We start from the raw sequence: 20687 nt of genomic DNA, 5'->3' as shown, positions 1-20687 counted from the left end.
TAAATGCCAATCGTCCCACAATGACAGGAATGTGTGAGAAAACACATCAGAAAGTCCTAACAGTCTGTTGCACAAAATAAATCAAAGACGCTTTCACAAGACGGAAGAGGGGAATAGTTAGAACGCAAAATTCTTATTATTTTTTACTGAGGAATAGAAGTAAAACACCATGTTGGCAGTTAGTGAAGAAAAAGTTTTTTTTAATTACGTGGTCTTCAACGGAAATGGTTTTACTAACTGCATGAACGATTCAATAATACTGAGACTGAAAGTAAAACGTTCAGAAGATGTTATAACGCAGGGGTCGGGAAACTGGGGCTGGCAAGCCATATATGACTCTATTCATGAGTACATTTGGCTCGGAGATAAACTTTACCTAATGCCCATATCTCTGTGACGCTCCAGAGTCATTTGGTTTATTCCCGATTTTGGTCCATGCAAAGCCATAGAAACACTATAAAAATCTACGGTTCAGTCCAGTACATATAGTGCACGTTCTCAACAATTGTTTAAAAACAAGTGTCACACCAGTGTACCCCGTTTTGGCAGTTGGTTATTAAGAAACCCTTAGATGAAAGCTCATCAAACTTTGTATGTTCACTGTTGAGGCACTTTACTATGAAAACCCACTGTTAAAACAGCAAATAACTTAAAATGCCAGCAAACTACTCAGAGCAATTTGATTGGGTGACCAGTAGACGTGGGCAGATCTTTGCGGGTGGTTTTGTTGAATTTTGTCTTAAAATATATGGTGTGGCTTTCTCACTTGCTCTACCTCCTGAGCTCGTCCGTGTTACATGTCGAAGTGTCCTTGGGTAAGACACTGAACCCCTAATACCCCCAAAAAGCAGGTTAGCGCCTTACATGGCTGCAAGGTCGCTATTGGGAAATGTGAAGCACATTGTAAAGCGCTTTGGGAAGTCATTGACTTGAAAGCGCTATATAAATGCAGATCATTTCATTTCATTTCATATTTTGCTTAAATGGCACTTTGGGTCAAACAAAAAATCCAAATCCCTGTTTTAACGGCACACAAGGTGAGTGTGTGAATAACTAATTCATATTTTAAAACATTTTTGTATTTTATATTCTGATGCAAGCTGAATATTTCCCAGATAGGCATTGCAGAAGAGCATGCCAACACTTCACCAGTGAACTTTCAACAAAATTATTTTAAGAGCGCTACACCTAACATATATCATCATACATAATATGTGCTGTCAAGTGGAGGCTTCTTCAGACGTCTGGCAGATTGGAAACTTTCCAGCATTTAATTACTTACGGAGATGAAAAGATGGACGTGACAACATTTTTTGCGCCTTGACCCAGAAAAAAAACGAGATGTCGATTGTTGTTCCAGCTGGTTATCTTGTTCTCAAACACTGCTGGGAACGTTGACAAATGTAATATCGCTCTAAGCGACTGGGTCAAAAATGTAGGTGTAATATTTGATCCTAATCGGTTGTTTGTCAAAATATTCCTAGAATGGCTTTCTTTCACCTTCATAATATGGCAACGATTCGTCCAATGCTGTCGAAATCTGATGCTAAGTTTATAATTCATGACCGTATTTTCACGACTATAAAAGCGCACCCCCCAAAAATATTTTTTTTGTCATTTTACATAAGGCGCACCGTACTATAAGGTGCTACAGTGGGTACGTGTACAGTTGGATAGTTCAGTCAAACTTATTAACCCCTTAACATTCAGACGGCTCGCAACGAAGCAAATATGTGTCTCAGACACGTACCGACACGGTGTCTCTACGATGTCACCAATCACTCAAATGCAACAATCCACATATCATTTGGAAGGTTAAACTTGGGATTCAAGAAATGCCAACCATTTCTTAGTTTCTGTTTTCTTTTTCGCTGGCAACTGTGTGGACAGCAAAGTAAGAATTTAATTGTGCAGGGAAACATGGTTTTTACTGTTCATATGACAATAAACACATTGAATCGAAAAATAGACTCATCACAGAAACATCAAGATCAGTCTGAAACAAGATACAGGGAAAATATAATGCCGGCGTAGCTCACCAAAGTTGTCTTGCAGCCATCACATTCAATAATAATACACAACCATGGTCCTTTTACATACGTGAGTGTAGTGAATCCAACAGAGTAAAATATTTACATACTCCAAAACACTCAATAATGCCAATTAATTGATTGATTGATTGATTATTGCTCCAGCGAAGGTCGGGGGGTCCCGTCCCTGTGCGTTGAGCCGACCAGATGAACCAGGTTTTTCCAATGCTGGCATCCTCTACAGCAACTCCGTGTTGTTGGAGGTCGCCCGGAACGACGTCGAGCCATCGAGTGCGGGGTTTCCCTCGTGGTCGTCTCCAGCCTGCGGCCTTTGGGTCAAACTGCAGAATGGCTCGTGTCGGATGGTCTGGTGGTAGACAAAGGACATGGCCAAACCATGAGGAAGATGCTCGGGGCTGGCACGTGCGGGCTCTGAGCTCTTTATTGGAGACTCGCTGGGGCCACCTGATGTTCTCAATGGTTCTGAGAGCCCTGCTATCAAAACCGTTGATTCTTGTGGCCAGGGTGTCGTTCAGGGGCCATTTTTCTGAGCCATAAAGCATGATAGAGAGAACGGCGAGGTTGTAAATGCGGAGCTTCGTCTTGCGTGCGATGGTGTGGTGCCGCCAGAGTGGTTTCCAGAGAGACTGCAGAGTAGATGCTGCCAGGGCTCTTCTGCGGAGAATTTCTGGTTTTAGGTCCCCATTGTCTGTCACCATGGACCCCAGATACACAAAGCTCTTGACAGGCTCTACGATGTCGCTACCAATTTGGATGGGAGGTGGATCTGGTCCATCACCGATATACATGAACTTGGTTTTCGTCCAACTCACTTGGAGGCCAAGCCGCGCTGCCTCTTCGCTGTAAATGCCCAGAGCGTCTCTTAGCTGGCTGTAGGAAGTGCTGAGCATGATGGTGTCGTCAGCATACTCCAGGTCAGTCAGGTGGTAGTTGCCGAAAGATACTCCGGGGATGCGCTCACTAACCCTGAACATCAGATGGTCGATGATGCAATTAAAAAGGTCGGGAGCAGGCACGCAGCATTGACGAACGCCGCTGGAGATAGTAAACCGGTCGGAGTCAATGCCGTTGATACGGACACAGCTCTAAGCGTTGCTGTAGAGCAGCTTGAACAGGGCTATGATCTTGGGTGGTGCTCCGAGAGCTTGGAGGATGTTCCACAGTAAAGAGTGGCAGACAGTGTCAAAGGCGGCCTTCAGATCAATGAATCCGATATACAGATGGCGATCTTTACGGAATTCACGGGTCTTTTCTATCAGCAAACGGACGGCAGAGATGTGGTCCGTTGTGGAGCGGTTGGGCATAAAGCCAGCCTGCTGGGGACGGTGGCAGCTTCTGATTGCTGGAAGGGCACGGCTGAGCAAGATCCTGGTAAAGACCTTGCCCGGGATGGAGAGTAAGGTTATACCTCTGTGGTTTCCACAGACAAGCCTGTCACCCTTGCATTTCCAAAAGGGCATGATGACTCCTCTGGTCCAGTCGGTGGGCAGCTGCTCCGATTCCCACACCTGGTTGAATAGGCAGGTTAGCCACTCCACCATGCCATCACTGCCGGCCTTGAGCATCTCACCGGTCGTGGCACAGATGCCGGGGGCTTTCTTGGTGTTCAGCTTCTTCAGAGCAGCTCTCACTTCCTCGGGTGTTACAGGGTCTGTGCAGCAGGCGTCGCTAGGAGGTGCCGTGTTTGCAGCCACTAGGAGGGTGGGATCAGCCGGGATGGTGCTGTGCTGCAAGAGGAGGCTAAAGTGCTCCTTTCAGCGCGTGAGGCAGTTGGCTTCTGCCATGATGAGGTTGCAGTCTGAGTCTTTTACCAGGGCTGTCTTCATGTGTGGGCCGCTTTGGGCTTGGCGTAGTAGACTGAATACGCGGCTCATGTTGTTGTTGTTGGCCGCGGACTCAAGCTGTTGGGCTTCTGCCTGCCAAAACCTCTCCCTATCTTCAGCGATGGCCACATTGCGCAGGTGGTTCAGTCTCCGATACTCCGTGAGGTCGCCTCGGAGCCGGGCCTCACGCCGCTGGTCTATGATGTTGAGTGTCCTCTCTGATATCCAGGGCTTTCTCGGGGAGGATCGCGGGCGTCCGAGGACATTGTGAGCAGACTGGAGGACACTTTCCTTGAAGGCCGCCCAGTCTGTCAGCTTGTCAGGAGCCAGGGCATCGAGAGTGCGGCAGATGGAGCAACTGAAGTCTCTGGCGATGTTGGGGTCGTTGAGTCGGGGCGAGGCAGAGTCTTGTGCTGGTTGGCTCGGAGCTTTACCTTGAGCTTGGCCACCAGCAGACGATGGTCTGTGTTGCCAAGCTGTGATCCTCTGAACACCCGGCAGTTGGTTACAAACGACTTCCAGCGTCGTGATATCAGGATGTGGTCCAATGCCTTCCTGGTTCTGCCATCTGGGCTGTACCACGTCCAGTGATGGATGCATTTCCGGGGAAACCAGCAACACAAAGGTTGTTTTGGTGGCAGAGGAGGAGGAGGCGGTTGCCATTGTCTTTTGTTGTGCTGTCAACGAAGGTGGTGCCGACAGGTGAGCCGGGCGACCGATCATTGCTGGATAGAGTGGCGTTGGCATCAGTGAGGATGATGGTGACGTCGTGTGGTGGGGCTTGGTCGACAGCCTGGTGGAGTTGGTCAAAGAACGCGTCCTTCGCATCCTCATCAGCGACATCGGTGGGGGCGTAGGCGACGATCACTGTCATCTTGCCGTGACGGTGGAGGAAGCGAGCAGACAGTAGTCTGTCGCTTATGGGTGTCCAGCTGATGAGGGACCTCCGGAGGGCTTTTGGAATGGCAAGAGCCACACCGTAAAGGCCGGTCCGACTCTCGGGGCCACTCCAGATGTAGCAATGGTTGCCAGCTGTTGTTTCACCATTGCCTTGCCATCGTACTTCACAGAGCCCTGCCAGGGTGATGTTATAGCGACAGAGCTCTCGGGACAGCAGGGTGGCAGCTCCGGGGCAAAGGAGTGTCTGGACATTCCAGGTGGCGACACGGGTCTTACGACGAAGGTCGATCCGTACTCGTTGGTCGGGGGCAGGCTGGGGTCCGTTACCGTGTTGGTCAGTCTGTCTTCTTTCTCTTGGTCAGTTTCATAACAAAGGGGGTTTTCTCCTGGGTGAGTTGTACCGACACGCTGGGGTCTTTGTTTGTCTGGAACCTACCCCGGAGACCGGCCCGCCATGGGTGACCCTACCAGGAGCAAGCTCCCGTCGGTATCGCTCTCCAGGGTCACTGGAACACGCAAGCCCCTCGCCGCATCAAGGCCAGACCCATCCGAGGGGGATGCCGATTAATAAAAGAAAAAATTCGCCGAGAGGCATCTCTGGACGTTGCTTCTTGCAAGCTGTCTGTTTATCCCCATAATACCGGTTTACAAATACAGACAAGTAAAAAGTTTTTTTCCAGGCCGTGAAGCAATCTAACTTTTATATTTTTCGACCAATTGCAGGCTTTGTTTTACGCCGTTTTAGCATAAGGCTGTAAATGCTAAAAAGGACCGGCCTCCTTTGCCTCCGAATAACTAAGCCAATAGTGACTGATTCAAATAATGATTGACACATTCGGAAATGAAACGCCGGAATATATATCCCAGATTACACCGCGGACTACTTCGCCTACGGGGGAAAATCTAGTCGGCAGCTGCTTCCCCTAATTGTGAGACCTTGCAACTCAATATTGATCCATATAAAAGGCGCACTTTATTATAAGGCTCATGGTCAGCTTTTGAAAGAAAAATAAAGACTTTTAGGTGGGCCTTATAGTCGTGAAAATACGGTACTTAGATCAGAAACAAAAGCATTATAACCACCCTCACTTGCTTGCGGGTGATTAGCAGCAGCAACACAAGTAACACAGCACAGCGAGGGCTAATTGAAAAAAAAACAACAATAAAACACACCGAAACACAGCATGCAACTTTTAATTAGTTGCGCTCTCGAGTCCAGAAATTAGAGCATATAATTCAACAATAAGAATAATCAAAGTCACTTTTATTTTAGCCGCAATTTAGAGCACACTGAACACTAAACAAAAACAGGGAAACGAAATGTGATTTAAAGTAAGGAAATCAAAGAATATTCATTAAAAGAAGTTGCAAATAAAAATAATTTGTCGACATTATTTATTGTGAAAAGCAAACGCCGAGAGCTTCGAAGACGCGTCTGATGCTTTCTTCTTTTTAGCGTTGTTTTCATCCACTTCTGCCTGACCAATTTCATTTTCAACATCTCCGCCCTCTTCGCTGCGTTTTCTCTTCTTGGCGTCCGTCGAGTCTTCAGGCGGGCTTTTCGCTCGCTCGGTCCACGCCTGTAGGAAAGTGAACATACATCCGGGTTTGTACAAATTTATGCACCGAACATTGAAATGGAATCCATCAACTAAATTGGACTCAAAGGAAAGTCAGAGGAGCGCAAAGAAATGCTAATCGCCAGCAGGGCCTCCATGGATTTTTATTGCGTCCGGGAATTGATTCAGGTGGCGTCGTAAGGGATAGCGAAGAGCTAGGCTGAAAACTAAGCAACAACTGCTGATCCATTACCCACGAAAGAGACAACTTGGTAGCTACTACTCGTGGAAAACTGCTAAATTCGGGACTGTTATCTATTAACCATCACAGAGACATTGCAGAAGTTGCAGTTACTCATCACTGGCGTGTAGCAAACCAACCGCTCTCTAAATCGCTTTCTTACACTGAAAGGAGAAGACCTCCGATTTTGTTGTACTTTTTATAATGACAATAAAGAATATTTATTCAACTGTAATTCTGTTCTTATTTGTCGATCTATCGTTGTTATTTTTTTACAGTTGTAAACTATCAGTCGGAAATAACGTCATCATGCGGTAAGTTTGCATGTCACTACGTTTAAGTTCTCCTGAAAAGCAAGACAAGCCAAAAAATGCACTTTTTTAAAGAAAACAAAATCGCATCGAAATAACATATACGTCGCACAAATTGTCGCGATGAACAGGTTGAGCTCTTTGGGGCCTGACGACTCTCATCTTCCCCTTGTCCACCCGGCTCCTCCCATATCTTTGAGTGGTAACAAAAAGAAGCACTTTTCTGAAAGTAACACAGCCCCGGATGAGTCATTGAGTATGATGACAGTACTTCAGTTGCAGACGCGGCTGTGTATATCAAAAGGCGGCAAGCGCAGTACTTGAAGAAGCCACGCCTCACTTTTGAATTTGAAAGGGTTTAAGCTTTTCAAAATGATAACGACATCTGCTACTCAGATATTTGTGTATTGCCAAAACCAAGTGTAACAGAGTCCGGCCGGGGGGCGATTTGCGGCCCGTGGTCAAATTTTTATTGGCCCGCGGCCTCTGTCATAAAATTAATAAGATGTGGCCCGCTAGTAATGTTGAAAGCACTATAAAATCATGTGGCCACATTGCCTTTGGCTTTGCGTGAGAATTTAAGCCCACCCCATTCACACAAGTGGAAATTAAAACTGACTGAGAGGGCTGACGCTTCCAAAACATGTGGAAATAAGAATATTTTTTTCACCCAAATCCGAAACAACTGTGTCTGCCTGATTTGCCAAGAGACTGCGACTGTTTTCAAAAAATGTAATTTTAAGAGGCACTGCTAGCCCAAACATGCTACAAAAGCTCATTGGAAGCTGTTTCAACGGCACTAGCGCTTTTTTACGGGACCCTGCGAGTCCAATGAAAATGGTACAAAAGGAGAGCTACGAGGCCGTGCCGCTGAACGCCAAGCACTGCAAACTGTTCACTCAGGATGAATTTATTGAAAACTGTTCAAACAATACAAGGCTGAATACTTGGCCCTAATACATTTTCACTTTCCCAAATCTGGACCACTTTCTGAAGAGTTTGGACATCCTTGGCCTAAAAGTTTTCAGAGAACATTTATTTGGGGTTCGTATACTTTTTCATGGCCAAATTCAAAAACTTTTTAAGGACTTTCAACAACAATTTTTTAATTTATCCAATACAGTTAAAAGAAGAAATCCGGTGTAAATCATGTGTTTTGCAGAATACACGATGCATGGGATAAAGTTCTGGAAAAGGTCATAGCAGGAACAGGGTTCCCCCCAAGGATTTTTTCATTCAAATTTAAGACTTCTTAAGGGGTTTTCAAGACCACATACAATGACACAAATGGCCAACCGGACACATAATCTGGCATACATTCATTAAACAATCCAAAACAATCTGAAAATTTACTGATCTGTGAAATTATTAACACAATATTATCAAGTAGACCATGCCAGAGGGCGCTTCAGGCCTGTGTTGATAATTTCAACATGTTCCGTAAAATGTCCCCACGATTAAAATGCCCTCCCCCGGGCATACGACACTAAAGTGACTTCAAACAACACAAAAGAAAAAAAAAGTTCTGTCAGTTTTCTGTACAGAAAATTACACAAGAAAAATCCAGCAAATCGCCCTCAAAACAGAATAGCCAGACCGACTGCCACACTGTGTCTTGAGTGTCATCATGAGATCAACAATTTGTGCCCTCAGTTCCTTGGCGTGTGCAACACAAGAAGGTTCCCAAGCAACAGGCATCCCTGCCCATACTGCTGTCACTCAAGCACCCACTCCCTCCCCTCTGTTTATAGAGCATCATCCAGCTGCGTGTTACTGTAAAAGGTTTGATGAATGCAAGGTCACAACCGGGGGTTACTTCAATCGACACCCGCAGATTAAACACAAAAAGAGTAATTGACTGGGATGAAACCTGCATTAGAAATTTGGGTGAGGTGGGCAGAGATTCTGGTAAGTATGTTAAGGATAAAATCCTATATTAGTCAGATACCGTAATCCCTCGTGTGGTTTTGATTCTTTGCAGATTTTAAATCATATTGTTTTTAATGTCTTTGATATTAATGTATTGTGTTTTGCAGCAAAAAGCACACAGCAAAATGCCATCACGGGGCAGGTTAGGGAGGGCTTAATATGTGTGCGCCATTGTGATGGGTGTTGGGCACATTACTTTATGAAAGTAATTATAGTTACTTTCTATTTCTTCTAAAAAGTAAAAGTTATTATGTGAACTACGATATAGTCAAAGTAACTTAGTTACCAGAGAAAGTAACTATTACCGTTACTTTAAAAATAAGTTGATGTATGTCAAAGAATCTAAAGTTTTCTGACCAGTATTTGAGTCAGTTGAATAGAGCAAGCTTTTTCCCACCGGCTTCTTAGATTGGTAATTTAGGGATTAAAGCAACAAAAACAATTATTATGTATCATTCATTATACATGGGATGGCTTACTGTACAAAAGGAGGGTGTGGGAAATGATGAAAAAAAGACAAAATGGAAAATAAAAGAAAAAGCAAAAATACAATAACATAAGGGAAAAAAATTGATGAAAACACGTTACCACTGAAAACACAGAAAATATATTGTATAATATATAATATAGATAAATCAATAAAAATTTATAAACATAAACATTTTAACCTTTTTTAAACAAAACATATCTAATATAAAAAAAACAGAATCCCTGGAAAAAAAATGCATATTGACAAATCACAAGAGAAAAAAAACGACAAGTTGGTTGCCGCACTTAAGACAACAGTGCGACTCGCCTCTCGTTCACTTTTTCTTTTGGCGCATTAGTAAATCGGGATCGCTATCCAACTATAGATTGCTATTTTGAACGTTGACATGATCTGAAAAGACATGACACGTGACGTTTGAACAATTAGGAGGAGGGCAAAATACTGCGCCGCTAAAAACTGCATTCTCTATTGAGCCATCCCTGCCGAGCCTGTATCTCACCAACCGCAAGATTCATTACCCGTGAAACGGATGACCTGGAGCTACAACACGGGAAACCGCTACATTCGTGACTCTTATTTAAATCGTCACGGCGACCTGGCTCATTACGAGGATACCCAATTCTAGCATGCAGCTAGCCAGCTGCTCGCTTATTTGCTGTATTACACTGAAAAAGAAACCCTCTATTTTTGTGGTACTATTGTATAATGCAATAAAGACCATTCATTTAACCGTTTTTATTTCTATAACTATAATTGTTGTGATACACATGCATATATATTTTAGGTTACTGATATCGAATAAATAATTGTTTCTACTTGATGGGACATTTTTGGAAAGCAACCGATGCGGAAAACAAGGGATTATTGTAATTTGAAATGGGGTATTTAGTACAGCGTTCCTTACCAGTCGTTCCTCGGCTGAAAGAGTCCTGAAGAGTCCCATTGCCTCCTTGATAATGTCCGTCTCTTCCAGGTCAGGGTGGTCAGCGATAATGTTTTTCCGGTTGTCTTCCAACCACAACTGGAAACCCGTTTTAGGTCTGATGGTCAGCAAAAATCTCGTGTCAACATCACAAGACTGTATGAAATTGTTTTGCAACTAAAGTGAATAGTAATGCTGAAATTACTAGATATGCACTTTTCAAAAACTAGAAGATCCATACCGCAATGGTCAATTAGCATAACGCATCTATAACCTTATTGGGTCAGGTACATTTTTCAACACAAAACATTATTTTTTCCAAAGTAACCAGTTCTGTTTTCATATTGGCATCGTGTACCTCTTAGGTTCAGAACCTTCAACATGTGAAGGAGAACTTGAGATATCTGCTTGCTTCTGTTGATCATTTCTGGAAATCTCCTGAGACTTCTTAATAGCTGCCTTTGAACTAGTCATCTGCATGATAGTAGACTGTGCCTGAATGGGAACAACACATATTAATTAGATATAATTTCAAAGCGTTAGATTATTTGGATTGCTCCGTTTCCATAACTACATTAAGAAAATATACAATAATCCTTCGCTAATTCGCGCTTCGGTTTGTCTCTGGTTGCCTGCTTCGTGGATTTTGAATTCAATGGTTTTTATTGTCATGATTATCAACGTATAGTGCATTGTAATACAGATAGTAGACAGCAGATGCTGACATGGGGATGGAAGGCTGTATGCTTGTTGGGTGCGTGACTGCCTGTGTTCGCGACTGTGATTGATTGAGAGCATACGCCAGCCTAAGTCCAGAGTAGTCGAACAGCTCTGGTTGAAAAACACTGCTTTAGTGGTGGGCAGCAAACTGCGCCCTTTCAGTAGAAAATAAACCAGAAAAGCAGTTAATTTTATTGAAAGTTTTTGGAAGACCCTGACACGCCGCATTTGGCCCACAGACTGCATGTTAGACACCAATGAGTTTGAAGTTTTATAGAGAACAAGCTTTTTCCTGGGTAAGCTGTATGGATGTATGTGTGTTCGTTTTGCATCAAATATCGACGTAATTTGGAAGGATGCATTTGAGATATTATACCTTCGTCTTTGCCCGAGGGGCGAGTGGTTTGAGGACCGGGCTTTTGTCCGACTTCCCAAAGGATGAGCTCAGCGGAGCAGACTTCCTGTACGATGTCATGCTGTCCAAAATGTTAGTCAACCGAGGCTGACCAGACACAGAGGAAGACTTCCCCGAACCTAGAACCTACAAGCCACCCATCCACAGCCTTAGTTTTAACAAAAATTAATTAAATCAGAAATTATACTTTTCAGAAAGGAGGCTCACCTTGAAAGGATTTGAGCGCCCGGTTTTGCTGGCTGAAATAAATCAAAATACACAAAAGAAGTGATTAATTCAAAATTATACTCATTTCTCAATTCTTTCAATCATCACAATCACAAAACCTCCAAGTGAGCTTGCCTGGTAATAATCAGGGTTCGTACATATTTTTCATGGCAATGTTCAAGCACGTTTCCAGGACTGTCAGAGCAAATTTTTCAATTTCTCCAGTACCATTAAAAGAAGAAATACGATGGGAATCATGTATTTTGCATCTAGAAATAGATCTGATATTTTAAAATCAAGACATGGATCTGAAAAATACGTAGGTAAACATTTTTTGAGGCAAATCTTAACCATTTAAGCGTTGGGTAAGAATACAGTGTGTAACTTACATTTTCAGTTGCATTCAAATTTACCACTGGGAAATGCAACCGTCATTTTTTGCATGGCCCATAATAAATGTCTAGAATTAAAGCATATTCATTGCACTAATACACATTCCCTGGTGCAGTGTCTGAAATAGCATCTTATGTCGGGCGTACAACTTACAAAACGTCTCCGTCCGAATGGCTGACAACTTTTTCAACGAGGGGGAAAAAAAAAAACCCCGAAAGATTTTTTTTCAAATCAAAAGTTTGCTTTATTCCGATTTCAAAATCTTCGTTTGGTTTGGAAATTTCGGTTCGTTAGGCAATTTGCATACTCTGCAGCCGATCGGAGGCCTCCATCGAATAACTTTGTGCTTCCGGACTTTCCCGAGCGTTATAAGGTCGCCCATTTGCATATCATTTAGACGCACAGCGAACACAAGAAAAATGGATAAGTAAGCCAAAACCTCAGCCCCAGAAGAATGATTCAAAAGAAGCTAACAAAATGTATGATGCTACTAAACATAAACGTACATTAAAAGCATCGTGGAAAGAGGAGTTCACGTGGCTCGTAGCAGACGACGCATCGCAAACATTGCATGAAAATGAGTATATACAGGTACATACTGATGGCAGATGGAAAACAGCGATGTCATATACATGCAATGAATGTTATAAGTAGATTCATAATAAACTTAATTTTAAAGTGTTGTTCTGTTATACATTCTGACCGGGCAGGCAACTTTTCAGAGTTGTCTGCCTTGGTGTCCCGTAACTTCTTGTCATTAGTTTCAGACACTGCCTGGTGCCCGGTTGGATGTAGCATGCACCTGTTCTCTCAGGTGAGACCCGTAGGGGGAGATGACGCTTAATCGGAAAATGCTATACAAAATTAATGCCAGCTGCCGTTAACGGGGAAAGAATGCAATGGCAAAGCGAAGCCACCAGAGAGCAGTGTCAGCGTGATTTTTAAGCAGATTTGTTGGAAAAGGTGGCGACAATTTCAGGCATTTATAAGTGCTTCACCCAAAATGTAACCCCTTTTTTATCATTGAAAACAAAACATTAAATTGCAAGAACTTAAAAGTATTTCAAGCACCCGTCCCAACCCTGATTAATCTTCAAATGCACATAATGAAAACATGTTGATTGACTGCCGACCAGTAGGTGCAAAATGGCATGTTGGATTTCAGAAGAATTGTGTCTACTGTTGGCAACAGGGGGAAGGTAATGGATACTAGACAATTCCCGCGGCAATTGTAAGAGTTGTGATTGATCTGGAAGATGATCCAGTCATGTATATATAACCCTGATTGTTAGCTTTATGAGTTAGCATAAAATTTTTAACCCAGAGAGACTTTTCTGTCATTTTTTTACTTGGTTCTGAGGGGGGACTCCGCCCACCCACACCCCCCCGGTACTGGCAAGTTCATTTCAAATGGGCCCATAATCGTTAACAACAAAGATATGCCTTGTGGAGGTCCAAAATTCAAATTCATGGTAAAAACATAGTAATAACACTGTTATTACACTTTAAAAACTTTTAAAATATACATGTTCAAATAGAATGGGCCGTTTGATAGGAGTTGAACCATCTGGAATCCATTGAGCCCATTCATTTTGCTAATTCGTTAGCATGTGTCCATTAGCATAATTTTTTAGCATGAAGCAGTTAGCATTTAGCCATTTGCATCACTTTTTAGCATGTATCTGTTAGCATAACTCATTAGAATAATTTGTAAATATGAAGTTGTTAAAATATAGCCATTACCAACATTTTTTAGCATGAAACAGTTAGCATTTAACTGTTAGCATCACTTTTTAGCATGTATCCATTAGCATAACTCATCAACATGAGGCCATTAGCATAAATTGTAAGTATGAATTCGTCAAAATATAGCCATTACCAAAAAATGTTAGCATGAAAACGTTAGCATTTAGCCCTTAGCATCACTTTTTAGCATGCAACTGTTAGCATAACGCATTAACATGAATGCATTAGCATACTATGTAAATATGAAGTCGTTAAAATATAGCCATTACCAAATTTTTTTAGCATGAAACAGTTAGCATATAGCTGTTAGCATCACTTTTTAGCATGTACCCATTAGCATAACTCATCAACATGAGGCCATTAGCACAAATTGTAAATATGAATTCGTCAAAATATAGCCATTACCAAAAATTTTTAGCATGAAACAGTTAGCATTTAGCTGTTAGCATCACTTTTTAGCATGTATCCATTAGCATAACTTATCAACATGAGGCCATTAGCACAAATTGTAAATATGAATTCGTCAAAATATAGCCATTACCAAAAAATTTTAGCATGAAAACGTTAGCATTTAGCCCTTAGCATCACTTTTTAGCATGCAACTGTTAGCATAACCCATTAACATGAAGCCATTAGCATACTATGTAAATATGAAGTCGTTAAAATATAGCCATTACCAATTTTTTTTAGCATGAAAACGGTAGCATTTATCCCTTAGCATCACTTTTTAGCATGCAACTGTTAAAATAACCCATTAACATGAATCCATTAGCATACTATGTAAATATGAAGTCGTTAAAATATAGCCATTCCCAAAATTTTTGGGCATGAAGAAGTTAGCATTGCCCACAGTGTTTACAGCTGGCTTGCGCTAATACTTGGGCTGTCTGCGCCAGCCCAACCCATTGCGGACAGTGTTCACAGCTAGCTTGCGCTAATACTTGGGCTGGCTGTGCCAGCCCAACTCGTCACCAATAGTTTCTAGAGCTAGCATGAGTAAGCATAGCTTCAACCTCTCATCGCTAATACTTGGGCTGGCTATGCCAGCCCAACACCTTGCTAGCGGCGCACATAGCTGTTAGCATCCTCTCGCTAGCATCCACTCTTTGGAATTCACCATTTACCCATGGTTAAAGGTAATGTGGGTCGGGCCCCCCTCAAGCCACCCTGGACAGTCCCTGCTTAGTCCCTACTAACCTCTGAAAAAGCCCTCGTTTCCATGACTACAAATAGAAATGTATGGGCCCATGTATTCCGGATGGGAGATTCTCAAAACCCATTATTCCGGATGGGGACTTTTTTTGTTTTTATCCTATCTGCCGGAATCTGTAAGTTGAATGTACGTAAGTCGGGAAGCGTCTGAAGTCAAAAAACTCAATGGCACCAAACATTTTTCCTTTTGGGTCACAATCACTTAAAGACTTTCATTATCACATCACGCACCTCCAATTGTACAATTTTCCATTTTGCTTGCTTATATTTTCATTTAGATCATTACAAACGTAAACTTAGTTACTAACAGTCCATTGAGGAAATAGCTTACTTACACAGTGGGTCTGCTTGCTCTGAAGGTGATCCTTGAAATTTGGCAAATGGGTTTAGACCTGCAGGAACAGACACTAGCTGTGAGAATGGAATTGGTGAAACTAAGAATTATGAAAAGAGGACATATGGAAACAAAGTTTCAGGCAGACTGACACTTAGGGGCTTCTCCTCCCTCTTCAGAGTCCATTTCCTGCTGGTCATCTTGTTTCTTTAGATGTTGGCCCACTTCCTCCTCAACGTTCCTTCTACGCGGAAGTTTTCCTTTGACTTCAGTCAGGTCATAACTGTCGAAATGAGATTTTAATCAACTCAGCCAAGTTAAACAAAAACCTCTTTTTGCCACACTCTTAGGTAAGGTACTATGACACTCCAATCTCTGAATGGAAAGGTCAAATTAATTGAAAATTGCGAATTACCCGGATGATGTTTGTCTGATGTTTGAGTATTCAGAATCTGTCTCCTCCTGTTGTTCTTCCTCTTGAATTTGACTGGCTTTTTCCAGAGCAATCTCGCTGAGTCGCTGTGCGAGTATCATTCGTCTGGATCTAGAGGCGTATCGAATGGCCAGAGTCACCACGTTTTGGGGCATTAGTTCTGCCAACTCTACGCAGCGAAACTCTCTTTCCAGCTTACATGACAACTAAAGAAATCAAGATTAAGGTGGTCAATCAGGATCAATGACCTCAGTTGTATAAAACGAAGATAGATCAAAAAACTTACTGCGAACATCTTCATGAGAAGCTCCTGCTGCTCTTTCTGTGATTGACTCTGTCCAACCTCGTCTACTTCATAGCCACTAGAGGACAAAAAGCTGTAGTGGTTGTGGAAGAGCACCGAGCGCCAAAACTGTTCCTGGAATATGAATCATTACGTAATTTTTTTTTTTTTTAAATAATAAAAAAGTTAATCTCATGCAAATTTCATTATACATTTGCACTTCCAGTGAAACAGACATTTGGATCTTTGTTTCAAATATTTGTAATCCATTACGAGTAAAAGACAGACACAGAAACCTAAATGATAGATTTGATCTAGGATAAATGTTGGATATGATCTAGGATAGCGCGCTTCATGAAAAAGATACTCATTTTTACATTGAACCCTTCGGCAAGGACGGTTAATTAGTTATCTAGTTTCCTGTTGCAACTATTGTTTCTTCCAAAGATTAAGAGACAAAGAAACAGAGGCACTGCTTTCGTATGTTTACCTCCAAATGTCCTTTCTCGGTGGGGGTGTGACATAGCGGCAACTTGAAGGGCAAGATGGCCACAGCAGGTCTCGGCAGAGTGGGGGGATATCTGGAGCCTTTACATGGTATGCACCTTAAAAACAAGACAGATTTTGGTTTGTTAATTCTGGAATTGTCAGATTTTGCTTACAAAAGTTGTTTTATCCTTTTAAGGGTTAAAACCTCAGTTATCCCTTCTTCATAGTAATTGGCAGCCCGGATCAGTGTCAAGTTTGATCGTCATACAACTGAGAAGTTGGGGGTTCCATTAGTTTTCATGCAAAGAATAGTCGGGTAATGATCAATTGCCAATTGAGTGGGTAATGTAAAGCCCTAAAAAACATACACTGAATTCTTAAAAGTTCTTACTCTTTACTATTTATGGTCAAAACAGGAAGGTTGAGTTTGTCCTTTCATATTCAGAATACTCTATATATTTGACGAGTCCAACTACTTGTGGGTGTGCCACATTTCTTATCTGGCTGTTTTTTCTTCTTCGTTGGTGCCCCCAAAACGTTTGATCTCATAGTACAGAAAATGCAAAAATGCCGTTTATTCACAAAGTGATGTCGCTCAATCTTCACCCCTTCCAACTGGATTGTTTGGTTTGATCCAAAAAATTGAATCCTGATCTCAATTTGACTATTCCCGGCATGTAAAAAAATCCCTTGTTGAAGAATTCTAAACAGTGTACTGCAACCCAAAGGACTGCTGCTGCTGTGCGAGTTGTCAAATATAGGTGTTGGGTAAAAATTACAATGAATATGTAGGTTGAATTTTAAGTTGCAGGATGTTCTTCCTGTCACAATTTACCACTGGGAAAAGCTACCTTAATTTTTTGCATGGCCCTTAATAAATGTCCATAATTGATACATAATCCTTGTACTAGTGCACATTTTATAGGGGCTTGTTAAGGTGTAGCATGCACCAGTCTTCTTGGGCATGACCTACAGATGACGCTTCATAGGACAAAAGGGTTCCCCCAAGATTTTTATGTTCAAATTTAAAACCTTTTCAAGACCACATCCAATTAAATTTATGACCATCTCGCATCTATTTGCATTCAGACCCGAGAGGTGGACGCAGAGACATGTCAGACCGCGGGGCCAGACACCATCCGGCCGCAACGGCGGGTTCTTTAAAGCCCCACACCGAAGGAGCAGGGAAGGTATTGCATACCCGCCAGCTGATGTTTGGTTTGCAAGGGCAGCCAGACTGTTCTGGCACAAAGGTGTGGGCTGACCCCGGAACTCGGCCTCAGGCAGATTGGAAAAAAGGTGGGACTGAGGCAGCCGTGAGCAAAGGGTTCGGCTGATCCCGGTTATTCCCCGGTACAGCCAAGAACCCAATGATACTTTACATCCCTTACCCGCAATGGGTTAAACCTACACGTTCCCATCCCAAATTTATTCCAACATCGACAGTAGGTTAGACACCGACTGCACGGAAAGCTCCAACTGCATTTTCAAAAACACAGAAATCTGGATTTTACATCCGACACATTGCATTTATCGGTCAAATCTGTTAAAATGTCAAATAATTTTACGACACAATGTTCCATACTTTTGTTAGTTTACTTATTATACAGTTTTAGCTTTATAACGCTGATAAGACAGGGAAAAATTAAGATATTTTAGAGTTAAATTCAAGACCTGTACACAAAATATAAGACCTATTCAATGCTTTAATTTGCAGTTGTCAAATTTAATACTTTTTCGACATTTAAGACCTCGAAGGAATCCTGGACAATGCCATACAAACAATGCCAACTGCTGTTAATCACGACGGAAGAACAGCTGCAATGTGAAAGCGGCAAGGCTCAGGAGGTAAAGCGCTCGTCTTGGGATCAAGAGGTCGCAGGTTCGATTCCCAGCTCCTCTGTGGTGTTATATGTCGAAGTGAGGATGTAACAATATTTTTCTTTCCATTTTGAAAAATATACTAATGTTTTACAACTCCTTGATTAGATCAGACCTGACCTTGGATAGAAATGTTTAACAGCAAGGAACCTATTCTTCTAAATCAAGAGTGTTCCAATGTAAGAAACATCACACCGTAAAACGAAGCTGATTAAGTGATTCACTAAAATCACTAAAAAACACCTGTTGCTGAAATATATTCCGTTTTTATTGCGATTGTATGCCATGTACAAGGCTTGACGATAGTAAAAAGTCATTCTTATTCTCAAATGTAATGACACCAAATAAGAATACAGGTTTAGAGGATGAATTGCCGTTATATTGATATCTAAGGAGATAATTGGGTCAGTGACAAACTCACCTAAGTTGCTGGGGGTTTTCATGCACCCCAACCACCCAGTAATGGTCCGATTTACTTTTGCACGTCTCTCTGGTGTTGCAAACTGGTGTCCATGTGCAGCCTAGTGAGCGGTTCAGCATTCGCACCACGCCCTCGGAATCCACGTAACATGGTGTACCTGGAAATACATAACCTGGCTAATATTGCTTATAATTCCAAAAGGGACCAACTGAGAGTATACAGGTATACTGCTTACATTTCTTGATTAGTTAACTATTTCAGTGATGAAGGCACTTTTCACTTTGTATAACAGGTAACAAACTTTCATTGTTTCGAAAGAATCTGGAAAAATGAAAAGTGTGGGCATTACCAAGGGCGTGCAGGGGTGGGCAGTGCCACCCATGGACACGCTCTGCCCACTAAAATAAAATGGATGTAGTATTTACGGCAGTCTGTGCACCATATAATGTATCCCATTCATATAATATTGTGTATGTCGACAGACACTAGCGTGGACTCTCCAGCATCCTAAAGCACACAGTCAGCTTAGTCCCTGAAGAGGGAGCAGCCCCCTCAGAACGGGGAGATCTTGATCCCTCCTTGCAAATGAATCGCTCATGTGCCGTCGGTATTTCGGACATCGATTTGCCTTAGCTCTACCACCATCTCCTACATTTGCCTCACGTACCAGACTATCATCATTCATTTCACTCATCTTGCACTTTTTACCTGTCATCTGTGTGTCCTTTATTGTGTGCTGTGCTACTATAAGCAAGACTTAGTTAAAATTGTAAAGAAAACAAATTAGTACCCTCTGCTGTAAATCCAAGCCAGTTTAGGTATGATTTGGGAGATAGTGGGAGAGGTTCGCCTTTGATGATTTGCCCCCGTCTTCGACCAAACTGAATTAGCTGCACGGCCAGTGCTTGCTCCCCATCAAAACCTGTGCCTGAAAATTAAAAATGAGACACAAAAAAACTTTTACTCTTCAAAACTCTACTGATCAACACTAGAAGCGCTATCGATATGGAGGACTTATTATCGAGCAAGTTTTTGCCAAATCACAATTCACAAATACTCTGGACCAGTGGTTTTCAATCTCTTTTAACTGTGAATTTGCCCTTTAAAAAAAAAAAAAAAAAAAATTCAGCTAAGTACCAAAAACCAATGCAAAACGATTTTGTTAGTGGTATTTTTCAAAAAAAGAGTATTTGATATGCCAAAAATGTGTAGATGCCAAAAGTTGAATTTTTTTTTTTTTTAATTTTGAAAAAACAATTGGGAAGTACCATTAGATAGATAGATACTTTATTCATCCCCGCAAGGAAATTCACATTTCCAGCAGCATCCCTGAGCTGAGAACAATCCAATAAAAAAGCAAAAAGAATACAATATACAAATACCCAATGTGACGTGCAAATGCCCACTGTAGCATGTTATATAGAGCATCTAGATAGTGCTACACAGAATAGATATTGCAATAAAAAATACGGTAAGATGCAATGTAGGGGGGGTGTGGTTTAATGTAGGCCTTTACTCTGCCGGGTAGAGTTAAAGAGCCTCATGGCATGAGGAAGAAAAGATCTCTTCAGTCTGTCCGTAGTACAAGACAGTGACAGCAGTCTGTCGCCGAAACTGCTCTTCTGTCTGGAGATAATGCTGTGTAGTGGATGCGATGGATTGTCCATGATTGACCATGCTTTTCCAGTGCCTGTCTCTCAGCTACTGTTGTCAGGCTGTCCAGCTCTGTGCCCACAACAGAGCTCGCTTTACTCGCCAGTTCATTGAGACAAGAGGCATCCTTCTTCATGACGCTGCCTCCCCAACACGCTGCCGCATAGAAGAGGGCGCTTGCCACAACTGTCTCATAGAATATTTTCAGGAGCTTTTTGCAGATTTTGAAGGAGGCCAGCCTTCTGAGGAAATAAAGTCAGCTTTGGCCTTTCCT

General features: G+C 42.2%; 1 protein-coding gene across 1 annotated transcript in view; it reads right to left on the bottom strand.

The window, feature by feature from the left end:
• Positions 1 to 6021: 6021 nt before the first annotated feature.
• The window catches only part of wdhd1 (WD repeat and HMG-box DNA binding protein 1), a 43408-nt gene continuing 28742 nt past the window's right edge, over positions 6022 to 20687 (bottom strand). The window contains exons 15-26 of the mRNA XM_088333233.1: positions 19551 to 19688; positions 18761 to 18917; positions 16460 to 16574; positions 15973 to 16104; positions 15669 to 15892; positions 15406 to 15536; positions 15255 to 15311; positions 11569 to 11600; positions 11323 to 11487; positions 10585 to 10721; positions 10209 to 10344; positions 6022 to 6354 (exon numbers count right to left, since the gene is read on the bottom strand). Coding sequence (XP_088189359.1) covers positions 6166 to 6354; positions 10209 to 10344; positions 10585 to 10721; positions 11323 to 11487; positions 11569 to 11600; positions 15255 to 15311; positions 15406 to 15536; positions 15669 to 15892; positions 15973 to 16104; positions 16460 to 16574; positions 18761 to 18917; positions 19551 to 19688 — 1613 coding nt within the window. The 3' untranslated portion in view covers positions 6022 to 6165. The remainder of the gene's footprint in view (positions 6355 to 10208; positions 10345 to 10584; positions 10722 to 11322; positions 11488 to 11568; positions 11601 to 15254; positions 15312 to 15405; positions 15537 to 15668; positions 15893 to 15972; positions 16105 to 16459; positions 16575 to 18760; positions 18918 to 19550; positions 19689 to 20687) is intronic.

Source organism: Urocampus carinirostris, chromosome 4 (genome assembly GCF_059441175.1).
Source record: "Urocampus carinirostris isolate Australia breed hairy pipefish chromosome 4, RoL_Ucar_1.0, whole genome shotgun sequence".
Taxonomy (NCBI): domain Eukaryota; kingdom Metazoa; phylum Chordata; class Actinopteri; order Syngnathiformes; family Syngnathidae; genus Urocampus; species Urocampus carinirostris.
This window is presented reverse-complemented; position numbering and strand designations above follow the sequence as displayed.